Source organism: Bos grunniens, chromosome 3, assembly GCF_055505025.1.
Source record: "Bos grunniens cultivar Pamir isolate PY7600 chromosome 3, Bosgru_T2T1.0, whole genome shotgun sequence".
In the NCBI taxonomy this organism is placed as follows: domain Eukaryota; kingdom Metazoa; phylum Chordata; class Mammalia; order Artiodactyla; family Bovidae; genus Bos; species Bos grunniens.
In genome coordinates, this window is record NC_141167.1 from 9,441,723 (window position 1) to 9,465,173 (window position 23,451).

General features: G+C 49.5%; 2 protein-coding genes across 3 annotated transcripts in view; one reads left to right on the forward strand and one right to left on the reverse strand.

Annotated features, from left to right (window-relative positions):
- Positions 1–23,451, reverse strand: part of CSMD2 (CUB and Sushi multiple domains 2) — a 693,739-nt gene that overhangs the window by 354,171 nt on the left and 316,117 nt on the right. The window lies entirely within an intron of this gene.
- HMGB4 (high mobility group box 4) lies at positions 12,207–12,932 on the forward strand. Its single transcript, XM_086378088.1, has one exon. The coding sequence runs from the start codon at positions 12,319–12,321 to the stop codon at positions 12,907–12,909; it is 591 nt and encodes a 196-aa protein (XP_086234214.1). The 5' UTR covers positions 12,207–12,318; the 3' UTR covers positions 12,910–12,932.

Here is a 23,451-nt window from a genome sequence, read left to right on the forward strand (position 1 = left end):
CAGAGTTTATGGACATTGACTGTTGAAGCCTTGCAAATGAAGCAGTTGGTTTGTAAAAAATAATTTCTAAGTGCATGCTAAGTCACTTCAGTCATGTCCAATTCTCTGCGACCCTGTGGACTGCAGCCCATCAGGCTCCTCTGTCCATGGGATTCTCCAGGCAAGAACACTGGAGTGGGTTGTCATGCCCTCCTCCAGGGGATCTTCCTGACCCAAGGATCAAACCCACGTCTCCTGTGTCTCCTGCACTGGCAGTTGGATTCTTTACCACTAGTGCCACCTGGGAAGTGGGGAATGATAAAAGCATACATTCATGGCTTAAACATTTCATTACAATATAAATATACTTGAAGGTACTTTTTTTTTTTTTTGGTGAGTCCATGCAACGCCAGAGCAAGGTCTTTCCTTTGACCATAGGTTTCTTCTCTGCATTGTCTATCTTATATAAACCCCACCCATAAGGCATCGCTCACTGGTTTCAATTTTGCCACCGCTCATCCAGTCTACACATATTTATAGGGCATCTGCGATGTGCCAGGCATTGTGCTAAGTACTGGGAATGCAGCAGCGGGCAAGACAGGCCTGGTCCCCACCCTGATGGAATCGGTTCAGCGGCATGCTGTTCTCTCCCTCATTCACACCTAATATTTAGGAAGCAGTTCTTTTCAGAGCATCTCCTTCATGGAACTATGCCAAAGCATTCAATTTAGTTTCTAGAGGCGCAACTCTACTTCCTTTCACACTCATATTTCATCAGTTTATGTGATGTTTAATTTAAGTCACATAATTAAAATAACAAGTATGACTGGCACCAAGAGAGCTGACAACGAACCTATCCGATTCTCAGAAAATCCCAGGCTCAGCTGGTGGGAGCGGCGGGTGCACAGGCGTTGGAGGTGGGGGTGGGAGACGGCCCACAGGCAGCGGGTGCTGAGAGCACCGTGGGGCCTCGAGCAGGAAGGTCTATCAAGCCTGAGAGTGCCAGCAACTCCAGGAGCTGCTTGGAGGGAGAGGATACAGGCACTTTTATGGCACAAGTTTGTGAATGATTGAATGAATGAGTGATCATGCAAATGGCAGTCTCTTGCTTTCCACAGTGTGGTATCTTCTTTTTTTAAAAAAACATTTGTTTGTTTTATTTATGTATTCGGCTGCACTGGGTCTTAGCTGTGGTATGCAGACTCTTAGATGCTCTAGTTCCCTGGCCAGGCCCCCTGCATTGGGAGTGTGGAATCTTAGCCCCTGCACCACTAGGGAAGTCCTGGGGCATCTTTCTGAATGCTGTCCCCTTTGTGATCAAGAGAATGGGGTCAGCTAGTCTTTCGTGTTTGTTTTTGGCCACATGGAGAGGCAGGTGGGATCTTCCCTGACCAGGGGTGGATCCTGGGCCTCCTGAAGTGGAAGCGTGGAGCCCTAACCAGTGGACGGCCAGGGAATTCCCTGGAAACAGCTAGCCTCAGAACTTGGAGAACTTCAGAGGCCTCCCAGGCCTGCTGCCTGGCAAGGCACAAATCCCAGCTCCAGCATTCTGGACACAGGGTCAGTCAAGGTCTGTTCTTAGTGTTTCTAAAGATCAAGAACTCACTTCCTGGCCAAACTCTCCCCACCCTTTTTCTAGCTACTTCCTTTTGAAACATCCAGGGTCATCTTATAGCCACTGGCTCCAGGAAGACTGGTGGGCTTCTCCTGAGTATCTCATTTTCTCTTGCAAAGAATCCTTGCACTTTCTCCATCAGAGCACTTGTCTCATCACACATCACACAAGAATCTGCTTCCCCACAAAGCTGGGAGCTCCCTAAAGACAGGAACTATTTCCTTCTCATTTAGTTCTTCTCTCAGTACTTCGTGAGTGCCTGACACACGGGAAGGGCTCAGGAAATGCTGCTCACAGGAAAAAGGAACGCTTGACTCAATGACTTTAAGAATGAATGAAGTCCTGCTGGAGGAAGCAGCGGGCACAGGTGGGGAAAGCAGAGGAAAAGGCAGACGAGCAGGGAAGCCTGGGGACATTGAAGAGTGGCTCGGGGCGCATGCAGGTTTCATCTTGGTCTCCCATGGAGATGTGCAGCCCCCTGTTCAGTCCCTCAGACCTCTCTGTGCTCCCCAGGCTCTTGGCAGCTGCTGTTACCTTTTGGGGAAGCTTTTCTCATGGTGACATGGCCCCAGTGCAGCAACAGTGGAGTTTGGTAATCAACGTGGGCAAATGTGCTCTCTTTCCCAGAAGCAAATCAATAAACTCGAAAAATTACCAGGGTTGTGAGCTCCAGGGACCCACACAAACTATAGCAGGGAAATGCACTTCCTCCAGATGCACCGCTCCCTGGAGGGTGTGTGGCTGAGCCGCCGAGGGCTGGGGGACAGGACCTCTGGCTGTGTTTGCTGCGGGGATGAGAGTGTCATCACGATGGGCTGTGAGATGAGCGAGGAGCACACTGAGAAGGTCTGGGGACTGGCTTGGGGTGTCAGTTCCTTCTACCCCTAGCTCAGCTGCCCACTGGGCATGGCTTCCTGGTGAGGGTTCCCCTGCCTCTGGGGAGAGGCTGTGCCCTTGAGGCTAACGTGAACAGAATGGGGTTGGATCTGGAGATGGGAACTTGTGCTGGGTACCGAGATCTGGGCATGAGGGCTTGTGGTGGATCCCCCACAACTTCTCAGAGGATGCTCAACTCTCTCTGTTTCTGTCTCCAGCTCTAAATCGGGCAGCTCTACTCTTTTCTGAGTAGAAGCTTTGACGATCAGTCTCCCTCCCTCGACCCACAGCTCCTGGAAGGGGCAGCCTCTTGGCCTTGGGCCATAGCTGGATGGATTGGGGGTGGCCATGTGACCCACACTGGACCGATCAGCTGATGGGACTCTACACACATGTTGATTACAGAAGGCCCCACAGGCTTGGCTCTCCTGGTAGAGACGGGAAAAGCGTGTTCCAGCATCATCTCTCCCACCTCTGTTGCTGCCTCTCCCACCTCATTGCATCACTCTTATAAGATGTCCTAAGCCTCGTACGTCTGCACGCCTCCATCCGCATGTGCTCTGGTCTGACTGGGATACAATCTAAGAGAAGTCTGGGCCCTGGTCAGCTGCCTGGCCCCCAGGTGACCACTCCCTGCCTCCAGCTCAAGTCTCTGTTGCTGCAGATAGACCTGAGATCCAGCTTGGAGACCCGATGGCCCCATACCCGAAGATGCTAAAGTCAGCTCCCACCAGGCGTGGCCCAGGAACAGGGCACCGGCTTCAGGAGCCTGGTGACCGAGGCGTGCTCACATGCTACCTAGACCCTCTCTCCTTCCTGGTTCTGGTCTCTGTCTCTCCCTGTATTTGAATCTGGGCTCAATGGTTAAGTAGCTGTGAAATGTAGGCATGTGCTCGCAGTTCTCTGAGCCTCAGTTTCTCCATCTGTGCAATGGGATACCTGTGCTCTTGCATATCATGTGTCCAGGACTACTGACACACAGTAGGCATCTTGCAAATGTCAACTATTTTACTCCCTTGCTTAGGTAGAGTCAGTGCCTTGAACCCGACACTCCAGAGAACGCAGGGATTAAGCAGACCCCAGCACAGCCTGGCCTCATCTCCCTGGGGAATAAGGATGCTGCATCTACTCTGGTGACAGCACGGTGCAGGGCCACTCCGGGGCCCCATGTCACCAGTACACTTGGCGGTCACCTCCCCTCCCCACCTCCGGCAGCCCCGGCCTGGCCTCCATCAGCTCTGCCTCCTTAGCCTTGCCCAGCTTCTGCCTGTCACTGCAGACAGGACTCGGAGAAGGGACCTGCCCTCATTCCAGGGAGGGTGGCAATGCCTGCCTTCTAGAGGCCTCTGGGGATTACATTTGGATAATACTTCTCATCCAGAGGCAATGTTTGCAGATGGCTGATCGAGGAGACTCCCACGCCAGCCTTTGCCTGCCACTCGACTGCCATTCTGAGTCTGAGCATCCTCAACGCTCCTTCTCCTCCTCCACGAGGCAGCTAGCCAGCCCTGCCTGATGGTTTAGCAGCTCTGAAGCCATAGCTGAGGGAGTGAGTCTCCCAGGTGGCTGGAGAATAGGTGGGCTAAACTGTCCTGGGGATTGCGATGCGAAGGTCAGTAAGGAAGCTATCCTAGAGTCAGATGAGCTAGATTCTGATCCTGCCACCACATCCATGGGCTTTGTGACCTAGAGGAGGTTGCTTTCCCTCTCTGAGCCTCTCTTTTCCCAGGGTGCATTTTACAGTGTGACTGCGGCGATTCAAGGCAACGCTCATAAACTCCTGCTGAGCCTCCAAGACACAGCAACCATCATTCGTGGCCGGGTCATAGCTCCGTGCAGCAAGGCAGACTTGTGGGCAAAGGAACTAAGATTTACTGAATCCAGTGCAGTTTGGGGCAGAGTTAAGCATGTGGGCCCTGGAAGGCACTTACCTGGGTTCAAGTCTCAGCTCTACACTTCCCAGCTGTCTAACTCCGGGCAAGGAACTGACCTGCTTTGCGTCTCAGTCTCCCCACGTATTTAATATGGATAACAGCACCCTACTCATAGAACTCTAGATGGTTTACGTGAGATAATGGGCTTACAAGCTCTCAGTACAGGATGTGGCACACACTAAGTGCTCAAGAAACATTCATGCTGATGGAGGGGCCAAGATGTGCCAACGCTGTCCATATACTCTCTGAACAACACACCAGAGACCCGGCCATTATGTAGAGCAGACACAAGCAGTGGGGAGAGGAAGGAGACAGGAAGGAAGACTTGGAAATGGGGGAGGGAAGGGTTCCTGGATTATATCACTCACCCCCATCACACCTAAGCTAATGCCTTATATTCATGGTTTCAAGTGGCCGAAGCCCAGACCAAATCAGAGTGGGGCAGAGAAGAAATTATCGGCTGCTGTCGTCACACCATAGCTGGCTCCAGGGATGACTAGATCCAATGACTCAGATGCCACAGGCCTGTCTTTCTGGGCCCATCTCTGCTGTGCTGTTTGCCAGCTTCTTCCACTCTGTTGCAGATGGCAGACTGGAGGCTGGGACTATGGCCACAGTTACCAGCTCCCTGATTTACCCTCCTAGCTTCACCTCCAGAGAGATGATCTCTTCCCTTGGGTCCAGTTAGAACCAGCTCACTGAGAGCCTCTGAGTAGTCTAGCTGGGGTTGTGCCCACTCCTGGGGCCCCGGGCATGGGCTCCTGCTGGAACCCCCAGGGCTGATTTTGGGGACCACTCTCCCAAAGAAGGAGTGTGCTTGAAAGAAGGGAGCTAGGCACTGTGGCTGAAAGAGGCAGGGGCTTGGATGGAAACATCAGGGGCCAGGCTTCTTCCTCTGGGTGTCAGGAAGGGCTTCTGCCAGCGAGAGGTACCCACAGCTGGCTGGGGGACTAACTCCCCAAACTTGGTCTTGTTCTAGATCTCATCGCCTCCCCCTTTGCTGCATCCTGCCAAAGGCGGACAGGTACGCCTGCCCCCTACCACGCTGACCCTATTCTTACACCTGATCATCTGTCCCATTTCCTGTCCACATAGTCCCCTGGGCTGGATGCTGACCCCGTACTTGGCTTTGGCCAGCCTCGGCCCAGGGAAGTGGATCCAGGCTCTGTGTGTACCTGCAGATGCTGGTAGGTTCAGCCATCTAGGTCAGTCCACCTGCTGGACTCAGGGCATGTGTCTGCAACAAGGATCCACCTGACGGGAAAAGTCTCCCTGAGCCCCGTAAGTGCTGAATGTAGACACCTTCTCTTTCCACCTGCCCTCCTCCTGCAATACTTGGCCTTGTTCCTTCCCAGCTCCGCCTTCTCCCTGGCCTCAAGGAAGTTCCTAGACCACCATCAGAGGCTAAACACACAGACTTCAAACAAACCTGAGTGTGAGAACTGACTCTTCCGCTCACTGCTGTGAAATGTGAATAGTTGCAAAGACAGTACAGAAATTTCCTGTACACCCCTCCCCCCAGCTTCCCCTAATATTAGCATCTTACATAACTACAATCCATGTATCAATCTAAGAAATCAGCATTATGAAGTCTGCATGTGCATAATCTCTCTGTAGGCTTTTGGAGCTGATCTACCTAAAGCATTATCATCATTTTTATTGAACTATCACAGTCACATCTGATTGAGTAACATTTCTTGGCATAAGGTCAGCACCAAAGAGCCTAGATCTACCTATGACCTTGCCTCCTTCGCCCATCTGGCTTCCAGGAAGTGGCAGATGCTTCTCTACCACCACCTTCCTTCCTGAAACATATCCATCCCTCAAACACTGCTTATTAACGGCCGTGAAAGCAGCAGTCACACTGCTCCAGCAACTCACAGCTACTGATTGAGGGTGTGTGTGTGTGTGTGTGTGTGTGTGTGTGTGCATGCATGTGTGTGCACATGAGTGGTGAGTGAATGAACTGAAAGACGGTAAGCGTGAATTAACTGGTAAGCCAATGAGTGAATTAGTGACTTAATGAGTCAGCCAGTGAGTGAAGAAGTGTGTAAAATTGAGTAGATCACGCTCCTTGCTCCCTCAACTAATCCAATCAGCAGTGGCATAAATTTCTCATCTTTATTAACACAAGCGGGGGTTAGGATAGCACCGGGATAGTTACAGACCACTAGCTGGATGCGAAAGATAACCGTGTTCATTTTCTAGTGCAGCTTTCACAAATCACTGCAGATTCAGTGGCTTGAAGCAACACAGATTTATTTTCTGACGATTCTGGAAGTCAAAGTGGGCATCACCGTGCCAAGGTCAAGGTGTCTGTGGGGTTGCACTCTCTCCGGAGGCTTTAGAGGTGAGATCTGTTGGCTTGCCTTTGCCAACTTCTAGTAAGTCACCTTCGTTTCTCCCCCTGCGGTCTCTTTCCATACCTTCAAAGCCACCAGTGTGGCCTCTTCAAGTCTCTCTGACCCTCTACGTCTGTTATCACATCTCAGTCTCTAACTCTGAAACTCCTGCTTTCCTCTTACAAGGACCCATGTGATTACATCAGGCCCATGCGGATAATCCAGGATAATCTTCCCATCCCCAAATCCTTAACATAATCATATCTGCGAAGTTCCCTTTGCCATGTAAGGTAATGTATTCACAGGCTTTGGGGCTTAGGACATGGACCTCTTTGTGGAGCCAGCTTTCCACGTGCCACAGGTGCCTTGCTCAGAGGGCAAGAGCAGCGACGATCCCCACCCCCCAGGAGGAACCGCAGCAGGGGAGGCAGGAGAGCGCATCACGGCAGTTACCACGTGCCTCTGCCAACTACTTTTTCGGGTTGCTGTTGTTGTGACCTGGGATTTTTAAAGTTCCCCAAAGTTGATGCTTGCCCCCAAATTTGAGAAACGCTGTGATGAGAAGATCTGCCAGCAGCATACAACTGCTGCAAGTGAGGGTAAAATGTGCCCCTAGGATTCCCAGAGAAGGATTAAGAACAGGGTGCCTCAACCCTGGGTACATATTCCTATCAGCTGGGGAGATGAAAAACAACTTATTTTGAAATGAGAACAGAATAGCAAAGACAGTACAGAAATTTCCTGTACACCCCTCCCCCAGCTTCCCCTAACATTAGCATCTTACATAAAACCATGGGCCATGTGGCAAAACCACCTTGGTGTAGTGCTATTGGGTCAGTGGAAGACTTCATTCTCATTTCCCCCAGGTTTCCCACTAAGGCCTCCTTTTGCTCCAGGATCCAGTCCAGTATTTCTTGGGCATGGAGTCATCACACCTACAGAATCTTCTCTAGGCTGTCAGTTTCTCAAGCTTTCCTTGTTTTCTCAAGATTTTGACACTTTTGTACTGATCAAGTATTTTGCAGCTGCTGCTACTGCTGCTGCTAAGTCGCCTCAGTCGTGTCCGACTCTGTGCGACCCCATAGACGGCAGCCCACCAGGCTCCCCCCTCCCTGGGATTCTCCAGGCAAGAACACTGGAGTGGGTTGCAGACTGGCGTTTAATTTGGCTTGGTCTGATATTTTCTCCTGATTACACCAGGATTATGGATTTGGGGGAAGAATACCACTGGGTGAGATGCTTTTATCATCACATTGTAGAAGGCGGGTGTCATATCAGTTGGTCTATTACCAATGGCCTTCAGGTGGATTCCTTGGTTGCTGTAGCATCTGCCCCCTTCCTCCACTATAGAGATGTCTCCTGTCCCTCTCCATACTCTACTCATTAGAAGTGAGTCCCAAGTCCTGCCCACACTGCAGGGGAGGGGCAGTGTCAGGCGCTTTACTCCCATCCTTTCAATTAATCCTCACCTTGATCATTTCACTCCACATCCAGCCAAGACTGTAACAAGCCAGACTTGCCAAAAGTCCCCCAGCTACTACGTGGCAAAGCTCGCATTGGAGCTCAGTGTCTGTCTGGCTCCAGAGGCCATGCTCTTTCCACTTCATGTTATCACTGCTGAGTGAAGAGGCTCTCACAACCTCTGAGGTGGGGGCTCCATCCCAGCCTACATAGACAAGTGTTTTTCAAATCTATCCCTGGATTGTGACCCATTCACAAGATCAGACTGTGGGGTGTGTTTTATTTGTATTTATTTATTTTTGGCCAGGCCACGTAGCATGCAGGATCTTAACTCCTGACCAGGGATCAAAGCTGTGTGCCCTGCGTCGGAAGGCACAATGTCTTAACCGCCCGACGGCCAGGGAAGTCCCAGGGGTGCATTTTAAAAAAGAAAATAAAGTACAGCAGATTAAAAGAGTATAGAATGGAAAAGAAAAGAGTACATCACACACATAACAAGTTTATTTTCATAAAACTTTTTTTTTCTGAAAACTTTATGTGCTCAGAGACTTTATGATGGGGGCAAAAATAGCACCCCTACGCCCACCTCCCACACAGGGTGGTCACAAGGATGAAATGAGACGATGCAGGTGATGTTCTTAGAACAGAGCACCCGCTAGCGGCACTGAAAGCATGTACATAAGTGGGTCATGGTACAGAATACACTGGGCTTCCCTGGTAGCTCAGTCGGCAAAGAATCTGCCTGTAGTGTAGGAGACCCGGGTTCGATCCCTGGGTTGGGAAGATCCCCTGGAGAAGGAAATGGCAACCCACTCCGGTATCCTTGCCTGGAAAATCTCATGGACAGAGGAGCCTGGTGGGCTGCAGTCCATGGGGTCGCAAAGAGTCGTGTACGACTGAGCGACTAACGCTTTCTTACTTATAGAATACATTTCCTATTGTAGACTGCAATCCAAAAGTTTGCAAATGCTGAACTCACATCTCTAGACTGGGGTGGTCAGGCTTATGACCCTCAGCCCACACTGCCTGTGTTTGTGATTTTTATCTGGGCACAGCCACTCATTCGTTTGGGTGTGGTCTCTGGCTCCTTCTGAGCTATGATGGCAGAGCTGAAAACTAACTTGCAACAGAAAATGTGTGGTCCATAAGCCTGCAGTATTCACTACCTGGCCTCCAGAGCAGCGCCCCTGTCTGGAGGTCATCTCATAATACAGAGGACATTAGACACTTCTTCCTAAGCCATGTGGCCTTGTCCTGCCTGCTCCTGGCTGGCACAGCAGCCCCTGCAGGCCCTTCTCCACCATGGTACCACCCAGCACACAGGCCTCCAGAAGCTCGACACCCTTCTACTTTGGAGGGATGCCCACACTTGCTTTATTTCTCCACCTCCATGGCTGTTTGCTGTCCATGTGGGAGGTTAGAAACATGGCATACAGGTCAGGGTCCCAGCAGGCAACAGATGGCCACTCAAATTAGGATAATTTGAGGAGTGTTTAACAAAGCGGCTATTTACCAAGGGAAAGGCAAGGTGTTAGAAAGCCACAGGGGACAGCAGAGGCCTCAGAGGCTAGTAAAGGTAGAGCTCTTACCCCCTCAGCTGGAGGGGACAGGACAGGGAAGCTGGAAGGAGAGAGTCATTTAGAGAGGATGCTTAAGAGGAGTCAGGACTTGCAGTCCAGAGATGAGGAGACAGCTCCAGGCAACCTTGCAGGGAAGGAGCCAGATCCCTCCCTCCGTGATCTCCTGTCAGGGTCCCCACTGGCCAAACTGAATGGAAGCCAGAGGGCACAGGAGCCACTGATATGGTCCATATGGGTCAGCTTCCCAGAACAAGCAGCAGGCATGAAAGATGGAAAGGAACAAACCTCAGATACCTGTGCACAAGGCATCAGTTGAGAAAGTCAGGTGCATTTATTCTTCCTGCAGCTCCACCAGATGAAGGAGTCCCCTGCTTCACCCTGCCAAGTTGGGAGTGTGGCCCCACCACCAAAGGCCATACTCTCTTCTCTTCCTAGATCTGCTAGGCTCTGGCAGATGGTTATCATGGGGCTGATGTTTCTAGATCTTATCATCCTGAGTTGGGGGGGGGATGGAAGGTTGTGAACGGAGACACAGATAAGGTGCTGGGGTCTTTTGTGCATCTGAGCTGAACCTGATGAACATGTATGCACATTAGACAAGTTCTTCCTCACAACCCATCCACTCAAGTCCAGCAAACAGATGATCCAACCTCTAGCCTTGGGAGAAAGAACCAGAGTGGGGAAAAAAGCTCCCTAGGCTAAGAAGTGTCCCCAGAGTAACCAGTTCCCACAGGCCAGACCTTTCTGCCCCCGTCGCTGGCCTGGATTGCTGGGGCTGGCATCTGATATCCTACAGCCCTCCCACTCCAGCCACAAACTTACAGCAAGTCACTGGGAGGGTGTTGCCTGGCCAGTAGAACATTGATTGCACATCGTTGATCCCACAGATAAGACATCACAGGCTTGGGAAGGGACTGGCTGAAGTAGCCCAACTACCGTGTTGCAATTTGGGGCTAGGAATTAGGCTTGAAGACTCTAGTCAATTTTATATAAGATGGAACTTGCAATCAGTCATGGAGTCCTGGGAAAAGTCTTGGCAAAAATTCACAATGTGCTCTAGGCACCTCCCTAATGATCCAGTGGTTAAGAATCTGCCTTCTAATGCAGGGACTCATGTTCAATCCCTGGCCAGGGAACTAAGATCCCACATGTTGTGGGGCAACTGAGCCCACACACCACAACTAGAGAAAGCCCACATGCTGCAACTAAGACCCGACACAGTCAAATAAATAAATAGAAATAATAAAAAAAAAATGTGGTGGTCTAGTCTGAGGCAAGTTTGTTAGGCTCAGCTGCTGAGGCCAGGCACTCAGACTCTAGGCCACCAAGGCTGCAGTATCTGTGCAGGTGGGATGCAGCACAGGCTTGAGTCGGGCTAATCGGATCAAATCCAGACTTCAACCTGTTAGTGGCTGTTCTACCTTAAATATGTTAATATTTATGTTAATGAGGCTCGGTGTTCTAGCCTGGTAAACTTGGTTCTATCAACAACCCCTGAGTTATAGCAACTCCAAGACCATTCAAGGAAGTACCCCACAGTGTCCAAAGGTCAAGAAACGGTACTCTTCGTTTCTTTTCCCTCCATTTGGAAGACTATTAGAATATTTGCAGCTTTTCCCCCCAAAAGCCCGAAGCCGACTTGTTTGAGTATAGTTGCTAGAGCTTTGCGCTCTAACCCCAAGAAACGGGGACCTCTGGGATGAGAACAGGGGGCCTCCTGTTAGGCCAAGGATTTTCTATCTCATTTTCATGGGCTCCGGTGTAATATTAGTAAAACCTTAAGGGTCTCCTCCCTTCTTCCCCAATCCCCACCCTCATCCCCACCCAATTCATTTCAGAGAAACGAAGAGTTCAGACTTAGAGGCCAAGCGCTTGGGTTTTATATTAGATAACTTTGTCCTGACAGGAAGCGAGTCACAGCTGTCATACTTGATTATTTTTAGAGTTACTACTAAACTCTTTGTATAGTAGGAGCTGCCCCTGTTCAAGGCAAACGGAAAGGCTTCACATTTCATCATGACAGCTCTGGAGCCATCCACCTCCTCATGTTCATTATTTCCAGGCTGTCTTTGGAAAGGTTGAGGAGGCATCTTGACAATCGTGTGGCGAGGAAGGCAGACCCTGTGGCTCGTTACTACATCCAAAGGATGGAGAGCTCCCCACCTGAGCCCAGCACTCTGCCTCCAGGAAGCCAGGGAGAAAGACTGCAGGGGGCACGGCTGCTCTAGAGCCTTCCCTGGATAACCCATCATCTTCCATGGGGAGCAAATTTGACCTCCAAGTAGCCAACCAATAAGAGCACCTGTATGCAAATGCCTCCAGCACTGGCCTGGAGTGGCTGGCCTGTGAGTGACGTCACAGTCCCCTCTGACCCAACAATGCCACCACCACTGAAAAGGCTGACCCTTGCCTACAGCTCAGACAGACAGAAAATTTCACCGCCAGCAGAGCATCTACTAATTGCTTCTGGAGTGTGGGGGACAAAGGTCTCTGCTGTCCAAATTACTGGGTCCAGAAAAGAAAATGAATTTATGAACATGGGAAAAAGAGACCAGCTAAAGCCTAAGGCAAATGTCTCTTCTTACATCCACTTTTTGCTGAATTACAGAAACAAGTTCAAGGAGCAGCAGCCCAATACCTACCTTGGCTTTAAAGAATTTTCTAGAAAGTGTTCAGAAAAATGGAGATCCATCTCAAAGCACGAAAAGGCCAAATATGAAGCCCTGGCCAAGCTCGACAAAGCCCGATACCAAGAAGAGATGATGAATTACTTCGGCAGGAGGAAGAAAAGGAGAAAGCGGGACCCCCACGCACCCAGACGGCCTCCATCATCCTTCCTACTCTTCTGCCAAGACCATTATGCCCAGCTCAAGAGTGAGAATCCAAGCTGGTCGGTGGTGCAGGTGGCCAAGGCCTCAGGGAAGATGTGGTCTGCAAAGACAGATGTGGACAAGCAGCCCTACGAACAAAGGGCAGCTCTCCTGAGAGCTAAGTACCGAGAGGAACTCAGTGTCTACCGTAATCAATTCAACGCCCGGAAGACATGCTTGCAAGAGTCAGCTACGAACCAGTGCAGAGAGTTCGAGCAAGCTGAGTCAGATACAACTGATGGATCCAACTAGAAATAAAGGGCCATTCCGTGGTATTCCTGTCTCTGGTCTTGTGTATGGCATTAGAGTGGCCATGGCTGCCACTTTGGGAAACAAGTGAGTGGCAAGGTGGAGTCGAGATCGGGGTTTGGGAACTGATCCTGGGAGGGGCTGGCTTTGGGAGAAGGAGCTACAGTGTCTGAAGAGGTGTGTGGCCAGTGTTTACTGTGCTTGGCTTGTGCAGGTGGGGTGGGGTGTGGGAGTCTCCAGGTGTAAAGAAGCTGGGAGTCCTAGGTGGGGGAGCATCTGGTCCCAAGCAGTTCTCTGGGGTGGAGGATCTGGCTCACAGAGTGCAGTGCCCAATGGCCAGACCTGCTGCCCTCCTGGGGAGGGCAAAGGGCCTGGAGTCCAGGCCAGGTTTCCAATTCAGGCCCTAGCAGAGGCTGGGAAACTGGAGTTTAGGTGGGCCTTAGGGGAATCAGTGTCTGCAGGGATTCCAGAACTGGTCCACCAACAAGTCTTAGATACTATTTGTGGGCCGGGATGAGACCTCAGGGGTGGTCCCCATTCTATTCACTAGGGTTAAGCTTGAGGTTGATTTTACAAAAATAGGTTATTTGACTCTGTCTGAGTACTGTAAGCTGAAGAAAACCCTTTTCTCGACATTTTGGTGGGCATCTACCCAGTGAATCTTCTGTGGACGCAAGCATAACGCACAGGGTGGACATGTGTTGCCTTTATGACCACTCAGAACCCATTTCTTTTCCTCCTGCTCACAGCACACCACCTCCATCCTGATCAAGACTGGATCAGATGGATTCCCCCTGGACACAGTGATTGGCTCACTGGTGGGCACATGAGCCGAGTTGTCCAATCAGAGCGGATCTCAGGACTTGTATAAGGAGTTCTAGGGGAGGATGCTGTCCTGGGGGCTGTAGGCAGTCATTTGTCTCATTCTCAGGCCAAAAGGTTAGTCCCTTTGGCTTCTTGGACTTTTGAGTGAAGATAAGCCCACATGTTTTAGTTTTTATCTAAGATGGTATGAGTTAGGTTTTCTGCCACTTAGAATGAGTCAAGACTGGTCCTTTGATACAAATGGGATCGCACTGTGTCTACTCTAACTGTATTTTCCAGGCGACAACACACTGATATGGGATGTTTTGAAATGGTCCTTGACTTCTGACAGCAAGGAGACTAGGAAAAAATGCAAAACTGCTTCTTTTGTCACCAGGTTCTGCACGCAACAGACTTCCCTAATCCCACCTCTCACCCTTATTCCACGAGGGATTCGTATCTTTGTAACCTGTTGTTCTTTAAACTTTTACTCAGGGAACAAAAGTAAAAATACATATTTTGGAATAGTCTTTTCAAACTGGGTCATTTCTCACCCTTTGGGGGTAAGAAGTAACATGGTGGAGTGACTTAGAAATTCAGGGTCGGGAATCAGGCCGAATTATTCATGAAGGGCTCACCTGGGCCAGACCCTGTGCTGGGGACCAGGAGGCCCAATGCAGTCTATTGTTGAGTTCCTGCCTTCATGGGAGGGCTGGACACAGGAGAGAAGAGACTGCACAAAGAGCTGAGGTTGGCGGGACTGAGGACCACTACCAAGGCAAGTGCTGAAGTCTGCTCAGAGGAAGCAGCTTTCTCCTCCTCAGCAGACTTGTACTCAGGCTGGCAAATTCTCCTATCCCCCCTTCCCATTCCCTAAGCTGCTGTTCCAACTTGGCTCTGCTCCCTCTCCAGCCCAGCCTCCAATCTCTCAGGAGACACCCTCATCTTCTGCTTCATTGGCAAAGTTGAGACTGTCAGTTTTCTTCTTTCTCAACTTGAAATCCACAGCTATTGTTCCTCCTGGTCTTAAGCCTCATAGCAAGAACCTTCTTGCTCGCCTCTTCCCCTCCCTCCCTTGGCCCTTGCTCCTCACTGTAAAGATGCTGACTCTCTAGCCTCTAGCTTTAGTGTCCTGACACAAGTGGTTTCAATCACTGGCAGGACCTTGGGCAAATAAGTTCTCTTCCTCCCGTCTCAGATTTCTCATCTGTGCAAAGGGGATGATGCCTGCCTTGCAGGCGGTTTTAGCAATTAAATGATGTAATGCATGCAAAAGCGTTTGGCATGGTCCTGAGCACACAATAGGTTCTGTGGCGGATCCTCTAGAGTGGCTACTCCTCCATGATTCCCCTCTCCTGGGATTCATACCCTGGTGTGACCCCTTCCCATTAAATGTGGGCAGAACCTATGACTTGCCTTTAACAAACAGAACCAGGGCAGAGGCCATGGGATGTGACTTCTGCGATTGTGCCATGGTGTGTAAAATTCTATCCTACGGGTTGATTTGCTCTAAAGATCCTCCTAGTTGGCTTGATGAAGTAAGTGGCCAAGCTGGGAAAGCCCATGTGGCAACAGGCTGTGGGGAATCTCTAGGAACTGAAGGTGCCACAGACCAGTAGCCAGCAAAAAAAATCAAGATTCAAGAAACTACTACAGCAAACTCATGAACAGGGAAGTGTGTCCTTCCCCAGGTGAGCCTCCAGAGGAGAACTCAGCCCTGGCTGACACCTCGAGAACTTGCTTGGCCTTGTGTGATGTCAAGCAGTGGACCCAGCTAAGCTATTAGGAGAGTCCGACCCACAGAAATGATGACAAAATAAATGTGGGTTTTTTTAAGGCAACAAGTTTGCGGTAATTGGCTACAGGGCAGTAGATAACTAACACAGTATTCATTAAATGAGAGCCTCCTTGCATTCTAAAAGGAACCATCTTTAACCTGCTTTCTCCTTCCAGCCTCCACCCTACTTGTTTAATTGCTTTTCCTTTGTTCCCAAACTCTTGAACAGGGAGGAGGGCCCCCCGGGCTAATTAGATCCTGACTTGCACCACTCTGTTGTGGTTCCAGTTAGGCTGTCTCGTTTCCAGCCTGGTTTGTGGCCTCTTGGTGGGCAGTGGCTGTGCGGCCCACCACGGTCTTTTCTGGGAAGAGGGCCCCCGCAGAGCTGGGCCCCAGCCCTCATGCTGCCCTCTTCTGCTTTCCTGTGTGATTAATTACGTGAATGAGGGTGGCCAAGTCAGAGTTTTGACAACGGCTTGCAGTACTCCTGCTGAAAACTAACTCTATTAACATTCCTCTATGAAAAAGCCGGCAGGAGGGTGTGAATCTGCTGGCTTCTAATGTTTGGAATGGAATGACAGTGTAGGGAGGGAGGGTAGAGGGGGAGAAGCAGCGGGAGCCTGCGTCTAAGATACGGGGGAGGGGAAAAGCAGGTGGAAAGCCTGTGGGGTGCTCGCACTCCCCTCAGACCCTCGCAACAGGGCTTAGGTGGCCCTGCCCTCTGCCCTCAGGAAGAAGGAGACCGAATCTTTGGGCCCATGGCTATCTGGATGCCTGAATCACACCACTCTGAACCTTCTCTCCCAGAGTATTTTCGTTCATTTATTCAGCAAATATTCACATACATCTTATGCCAGCGACATACCAGGAGCTATTCTAGTGCTAGGGAGGCAGCAGCATCCCTGATCTCTCATAAATATGTAAACAAGTCAACAAATAAACACACCAGGTCATTTTTTTGAGAGTGTCAAGTGCTCTGAAGAAAATAACCCAGGATAATGAGATAAATCATCACAAGTGGGGTTGCGGGCACTTTAAACGGGTGTTCAGAGAAGATGACATCTGGGTTTGAGAGAGGAGATATATATATATATATATATATATATATATATATTTATATACACACACACACAATTATGGCCGATTCGTGTTGCTGCCCAGCAGAAACCAATAAAAACAATGTAAAGCAATTATCTTCTAATTAAAAATTAAAAAATAAAGGACAAGAAGGAGCCAGGCTTGCCAGGGTCTTAGGGAAGAGCTATTCAAGGGGAAGGACAGCAAGTGCAAAGGTCCTGAGGCAGGAATGGGCTTGGCGTATTGGACAGAAGCGAGGCTAGAATGACTAGAGGGGTGAGTGAGTGGGCAGATGCGGTTGGAGAGGGACAGGCCTTGGCAAGGAGTCTATGGTGAAACTTCAGTGCAAAGAGGAGTCAGAGAGGCTTTCCTGCTTCCATTCCACTTCTGGCTAGGTCATTCTGGAGTCTACCAAGTCCCACTGTGGAGATGTTGGTCCCTCCAAGGTCTGCAAGAAAAGGAGGCAAGGCCAGCACATGCCAAATGCATGGCACTCCTCCCTTTCATGAAGTGAAAGTCACTCAGTCGTGTCCAACTCTTTGCAACCCCATGGACTATACAGTCCGTGGAATTCTCCAGGCCAGAACACTGGAGTGGGTAGCCGTTCCCTTCAGGAGCCTCCACCTGCTCCTCCTGGGAGATTTGTCAGCTAAAAACCAAATGTGGAAGCTATGAAACTTCTCTCCTATGATTCATTTCCCCAGAGATGGGAGGAAGGGCAGACGAGGATGGCAAAACATCCTAGGGGAACACTGCTTCCTAGGGCTCAGATTTTCAGGTGGTACAGCTCCCACTAGACCAGTGGTTCTCAGCTTTGAGCCTTCATCAGAATCACCTCAGACCTCATTCAGACACAGAATGCTGGGTCCCACCCCTAAAGTTTGAGTCAGTTTTTCTGGGAGTGGGGCCTAACGTGCATTTCTGTAAGTTCCCAGGTAATAGGATGCTGCTGGCCCCAGGATCATGGAGTTCTTTCCTCTCGTGCAGCCCTGGCATTTATGCTGATGAGGAGGCATCACTGACCTGCCAAGTGAGTCTTAGAGGAAGGGCTGACCTGCTCTCCTCTCTTCTCCCCCATCTCCCTGTCCCACCCCTTCAACCCTGGCTGCAAAGTTTACTCAGGTCTCCTCTCCAACGGGTTCATCAGTAATAAAGCTGAGAAGCTAATCCTCATCTGTCTGTCTTCTTCATCTGCCAACTGATTCTAAACTTGCAAAAGAATATATGTGGGCCTAGATGTGTACACAAATGTGTGGGCTTCTCTGGTGGTGCAGTGGTAAAGAATCCACCTGCAATGCAGGAGCTGCAGGAGACATGAATTTGATCCCTGGGTCGGGAAGATCCCCTGGAGGAGGCCATGGCAATCCATTCCAGTATGCTTTTTTAGAGAATTCCATGGGCACAGGAGCCTGGCAGGCTACAGTCCATAGGGTCGCAAAGAGTCAGACATGACTAAAGTGACTTAGCATGCATACACACACACACACACACATACAAATAGATCGGGCTCCCCTCAAACCACAACAGAGAAGTTGATCCCAGTTGCAAACAATGATCGATTAGCACCTGGGCCACACAGAAGTATTGGGATCTTAGCGTTAACTTCAGTCTTCACTAAAGCATCAGCTGTTTGGGGAACAAAAGGTCCAGTTTCTGGGCCTATAAGACTGAGGATCAAGTCCGTGGCCAGGGTGAGGTCATCAGAGTGAAGTCATAAAGCACTGGCACCCTTCTGTCCTGTCCGGCACCTCTAGTCACAAACCCACAATCACAAACCCACAAACAACACCTGCACCTCTAGTCACAAACCCACAAACAATCACAAACCCACAAACAACACCTGCACCTCTAGTCACAAACCCACAATCACAAACCCACAAACAACACCTGCACCTCTAGTCACAAACCCACAAACAATCACAAACCCACAAACAACACCTGCACCTCTAGTCACAAACCCACAATCACAAACCCACAAACAACACCTGCACCTCTAGTCACAAACCCACAAACAATCACAAACCCACAAACAATCACAAACCCACAAACAACACCTGCACCTCTAGTCACAAACCCACAATCACAAACCCACAAACAATCACAAACCCACAAACAGCATCTGCATCTCTATTCACAAACCCACAAACAATACCTAGAGAATAAATGATGTCTGGGACATCACGGTAAACGAAGCCTGGTATGTGACAAGTGCCCAATGGATGGGGTTGCCTGCCCTGGTCTCTAATGAATGGCTTAAAGAAGGAGAGAACAAAACACAAAAAAGCAGTTCAGGCAAGAGAAAGAGTTTGGCTAAAGGCCAAAAGGGGTCATGGGATCCTCCAAACTGGCCTTGGCCTCTGGGGTGGATCAGCAGCGCGCAGTGAGCGCTCTCGTGCGGCCACCCGCTTATAAGAGTTGCCTCGTGACAGCCCCCTCCTCTGCTGCCCTCTCCAGTGCCCCCACTGCTCCTCCGGCTGGGCGGTAGCTGGAGGGCGGGGTGTTGCGGCGGTTGGGCATCACGACGGGAGCTGACGTGGCATAATCAGGCCTCTGCTGCCTTGTTAGTGGCGCCCTCGCCCACATTCAGCTCCTGAAATTGTTCCCAGCGAGCCCTGCCTCCTCGCATTCACACCCTGTGTGATTCCTCCCTTTGAGTGTGGGCTGGACCTAGAGAGTCCCTTCTAATGAACAGAATGGGGCAAAAGGGACAGGATGCCGCTCCTCAGAAGGGACTAGGCGATAAAAGACTCTCCTGGTCTCTCCTCTCTCTCTCTCTCTCTCTCTCTCTCACTTACTCGAAGCAACTGACGTGCTGACAGCCACCCTGTAGAGAGGTCCACATGGCAAGGAATTCAGGGAGGCTTCTGGCCAGCATCCAGCAAGGAACTGAGGCCCTCAATCAACCAACCTGCAAGGACCTGAATCCCGCCAGTAACTGAGTGAGCTTGGAAGTGGATCACTCCCCAGCCGCCATGGATACCTTTATTGCAACTTTATGATTGGCCCAGCTAAGCTGTACCAGGGTCCTGACCCATAGAAATTGAGATAATGCATGTTGTTTTATGGCACTAAGGTTTGGAGTAAATTGTTACAAACTGAAATAGATAATGAACACAGATTTTACTATCAAGAGAGAAGCAGTGTCATGAAAAATATCTCAGAAAGTGAGATGGCTTTGGAACCAGATGGTGGGCAGAGGATGGGAGTATTCTGAGGAGCTTATTAGAGAAACCAGAACTTTGAGGATGCTGCTGGGAAAGGGTCAAAGGAAGTGAGGAACACCTCACTGGAAGCTGGAGGAAGGGGACCCTTGTTATGCAGTGAGGGAAATCTTGGCAATGATGTCATCTGCAGGGATATGGAAGGGCATGTGCCTGATCAACTTTGTGATCTGGCTAAAGAGATATCCAAGCAAAGGGTTGAAGGTACTAGCTGGTTTCTTCTTGCTGTTTATGGAAACAGTGGCAGATTTTATTTTCTTGGACTCCAAAATCACTGTGGATGGTTACCACAGTCATGAAATTAAAAAATGTTTGTTCCTTGGAAGAAAAGCTATGGCAAACCTAGACAGCGTATCAGAAAGCAGAGACATCACTTTGCCAACAAACGTCTAGTCAAAGTTATGGCTTTTCCAGGAGTTGTGTATGGATGTGAGTTGGACCGTAAAGAAAGCTGAGCACTAAAGAATTAATGTTTTCAAACTGTGGTTCTGGAGAAGATGCTTGGACAGAAAGGAGATCAAATCAGTCAATCCTAAAGGGAATCAACTCTGAACACTCATTGGAAGGACTGATGCTGAAGATCTAATACTTCGGCCACCTGATGTGAAGAGCCGACTCATTGAAAAAGACCCTGATGCTGGGAAAGATTGAGGGCAAGAGGAGAAGGGGTGACAGCAGATGAGATGGTTGGGTGGAATCACCAACTCAATGGACATGAGATTGAGCAAACTCCAGGAGACAGTGAAGGACAGGGAAGCCTGGTGTGCTGCAGTCCATGGAGCTGCAAAGAATCAGACATGACTAAGTGACTGAACAACAGGAATGTGAGAAGAGAAATAAAACGAGGGAAAGGTGGTGGGGGAGCAGCCAGATTTGACAGTTTGGAAAGCTCTCAGCTTCCCAAGACAGCAAAGGATGCTAAAATTAAGAGAAGGCTTTAAGCACTGTCAAGAAAAGGTGGTCTGGAGATAAAGCCAAGGGTGTGACTGTGCAACCTGTGGCTAAGACCTCAGGAAGATCAAAGGATTGCAGTATTATTCAGCTTCACAAAGGCCCTTTAAAGAGATCAGGGTGGGCTTTACAGATTCTCAAGATCAAACAGTAGGGCCTCTGGGGAGCGTATGAGCGTTGTCCCTTGGCCATCAAATGGACGCCCAAGGTAGAGAACTTCAGTTCAAAGAAATTTGCAGTTGTGGTTTTTGTTGTAATAGAGTGAATCTGAATGAAATTTACAGAAGACCCACGAAGTTTTGGAGCCACACTGTTATCAGAAGTATCACTGTCAGATTGGAACAGAAAGGACAGAGAGGGTACAAAATAAAAAGAGGTCATTGGGCTCCCCAAATTCTCAGCAGGAAGCAGGCTGAAGAAAAGTAAGCTTCAAACATACATTTCCTTTCATGAAGAAAACAGAAGGACGACTCAGAGGGAGAAACCAAGAGCTCCAAAGGTAGGGCTGAATATTCTCAGATTTTGAAACTAATCAAGAAACTTCCAATATGTTCATTGGTGGATTTCAGAATTGTTATGGGCCAGGGACTTTTCTCTGCCTCGCTTTCCCCCCTTTTGAGTAAGAATGTCTGAACCCATTGCCCTGTGCTTGTTCCACCTCTGTGTGCCCTGTGTGTGGGGACAGAGAACTTGTCTACCTGGTTTTGCAAAGCTATAGCTCCAGAGTAACAATATTCTAGGACCTGTACTTAAGGAACTACACCAAGTCCGTCCATACCTGAACTTGATTTACATGGTGTGATTCTGGACATTGAGCCAATGCTTTCATAGAATGAGGCTTTTGGGGGGCCTTGGGAAGGATTAACAGCATGTTGCATGTGGAAAAGCCATGAAATCATTGCAGGATGGGGGCAGCTTGCGGTAGGAAGCTTTCAGATCAGTTCAGTCGTTCAGTGTCAGACTCTTTGCGACCCCATGAATCGCAGCACGCCAGGCCTCCCTGTCCAACACCAACTCCCGGAGTTCACTCAAACTCATGTCCATCGAGTAGGTGATGCCATCCAGCCACCTCATCCTCTGTTGTCCCCTTCTCCTCCTGCCCCCAATCCCTCTCAGCATCAGAGTCTTTTCCAATGAGTCAACTCTTCGCATGAGGTGGCCAAAGAATTGGAGTTTCAGCTTTAGCATCAGACCTTCCAAAGAACACTCAGGGCTGATCTCCTTTAGAATGGACTGGTTGGATCTCCTTGCAGTCCAAGGGACTCTCAAGAATCTTCTCCAACACCACAGTTCAAAAGCATCAATTCTTTGGCGCTCAGCTTTCTTCACAGTCCAACTCTCACATCCATACATGACCACTGGAAAAAACCATAGCCTTGACTAGATGGACCTTTGTTGGCAAAGTAATGTCTCTGCTTTTGAATATGCCATCTACGTTGGTCATAACTTTCCTTCCAAGGAGCAATCGTCTTTTAATTTCATGGCAGAAATCACCATCTGCAGTGATTTTGGAGCCCCACAAAATAAAGACTGTCACTGTTTCCACTATTTCCCCATCTATTTGCCATGAAGTGATGGGACCGGATGCCATGAACTAGTTTTCTGAACATTGAGTTTTAAGCCAACATTTTCACTCTCCTCTTTCACTTTCATCAAGAGGCTTTTTAGTTCGTCTTCACTTTCTGCCATAAGGGTGGTGTCATCTGCATACCTGAGGTTATTGATATTTCTCCTGGCGATCTTGATTCCAGCTTGTGCTTCTTCCAGCCCAGCGTTTCTCATGATGTACTCTGCATATAAGTTAAGTAAGCTGGGTGACAATATACAGCCTTGACATACTCCTTTACCTATTTGGAACCAGTCTGTTGTTCCATGTCCAGTTCTTTAGAAATGACTAGATGATTTTTGTCTCCTGGCATTCACACCCTTGTATAACCCTCTCCCCCTTATGTCTATGTAGATTTCAGAGAAGACGGGGCTGGTCAATGAGAGGTACAGGTACACACCAGTTCTGTCCAAAGGAGGAGCCCAGTGCTTCTGATCAATAGAATACAGCAAAAGTGATGGGCTGCTGATTCTGAGATTAGGTTATAAATGACCATGACCTCTGTCTTTCTCTGTCTCGGACTCACTCTGATGAAGGCAACAGCTGTGTTGAAAGCTGCTCTGTGGAAAGGAACTGAGGCACTCTCTGGTCAACAGCACTGAGGACATCAAAATCCTTCAAACCACCCCGATAATAAGCTTGGAGCAAATCTTTACCCCCAGCAGAGCTCTGAGATGATCATCACCCAGGAAGGCTCCTTGATGGCATTGTTGTGAGAATCTGGCTGAACCACACCCGGGTTCCTACCACACAGACCAGGTGAGATAAGAAACATGGGTTCAAGCTGTAAGCGTTGGGGTAATTTGTTACACAGGAAAGAGATACTTAGTAGCCCCACCCCAAGGTCCTGTGCTACAACACTTCATCCAGAAACACTCTCACTCTCCTCAGGACCTTTGCACATGCTGCTCCAGGCTGAACTCCTCCTTCCTACCTTCGGGGTCTGGTAAATTTCCACTTGTCAGACAAGACTCAGCTCAAGCGTCCCTTCCTCCGGGAAGCCCTCTTGGACCCTTTCACCCTACTCGGTGCTCCCATATCACATCCTCATCTCATTCATATCACATCTAGTGTTTGTCTCAACTTGTGCAGGAGAGCAGGGGCCTTGC

What these genes read in the sequence shown, in the direction of transcription:
- HMGB4 (XM_086378088.1), top strand. Translation starts at nt 12,319, where the DNA reads ATGAACATGGGAAAAAGAGACCAGCTAAAGCCTAAGGCAAATGTCTCT.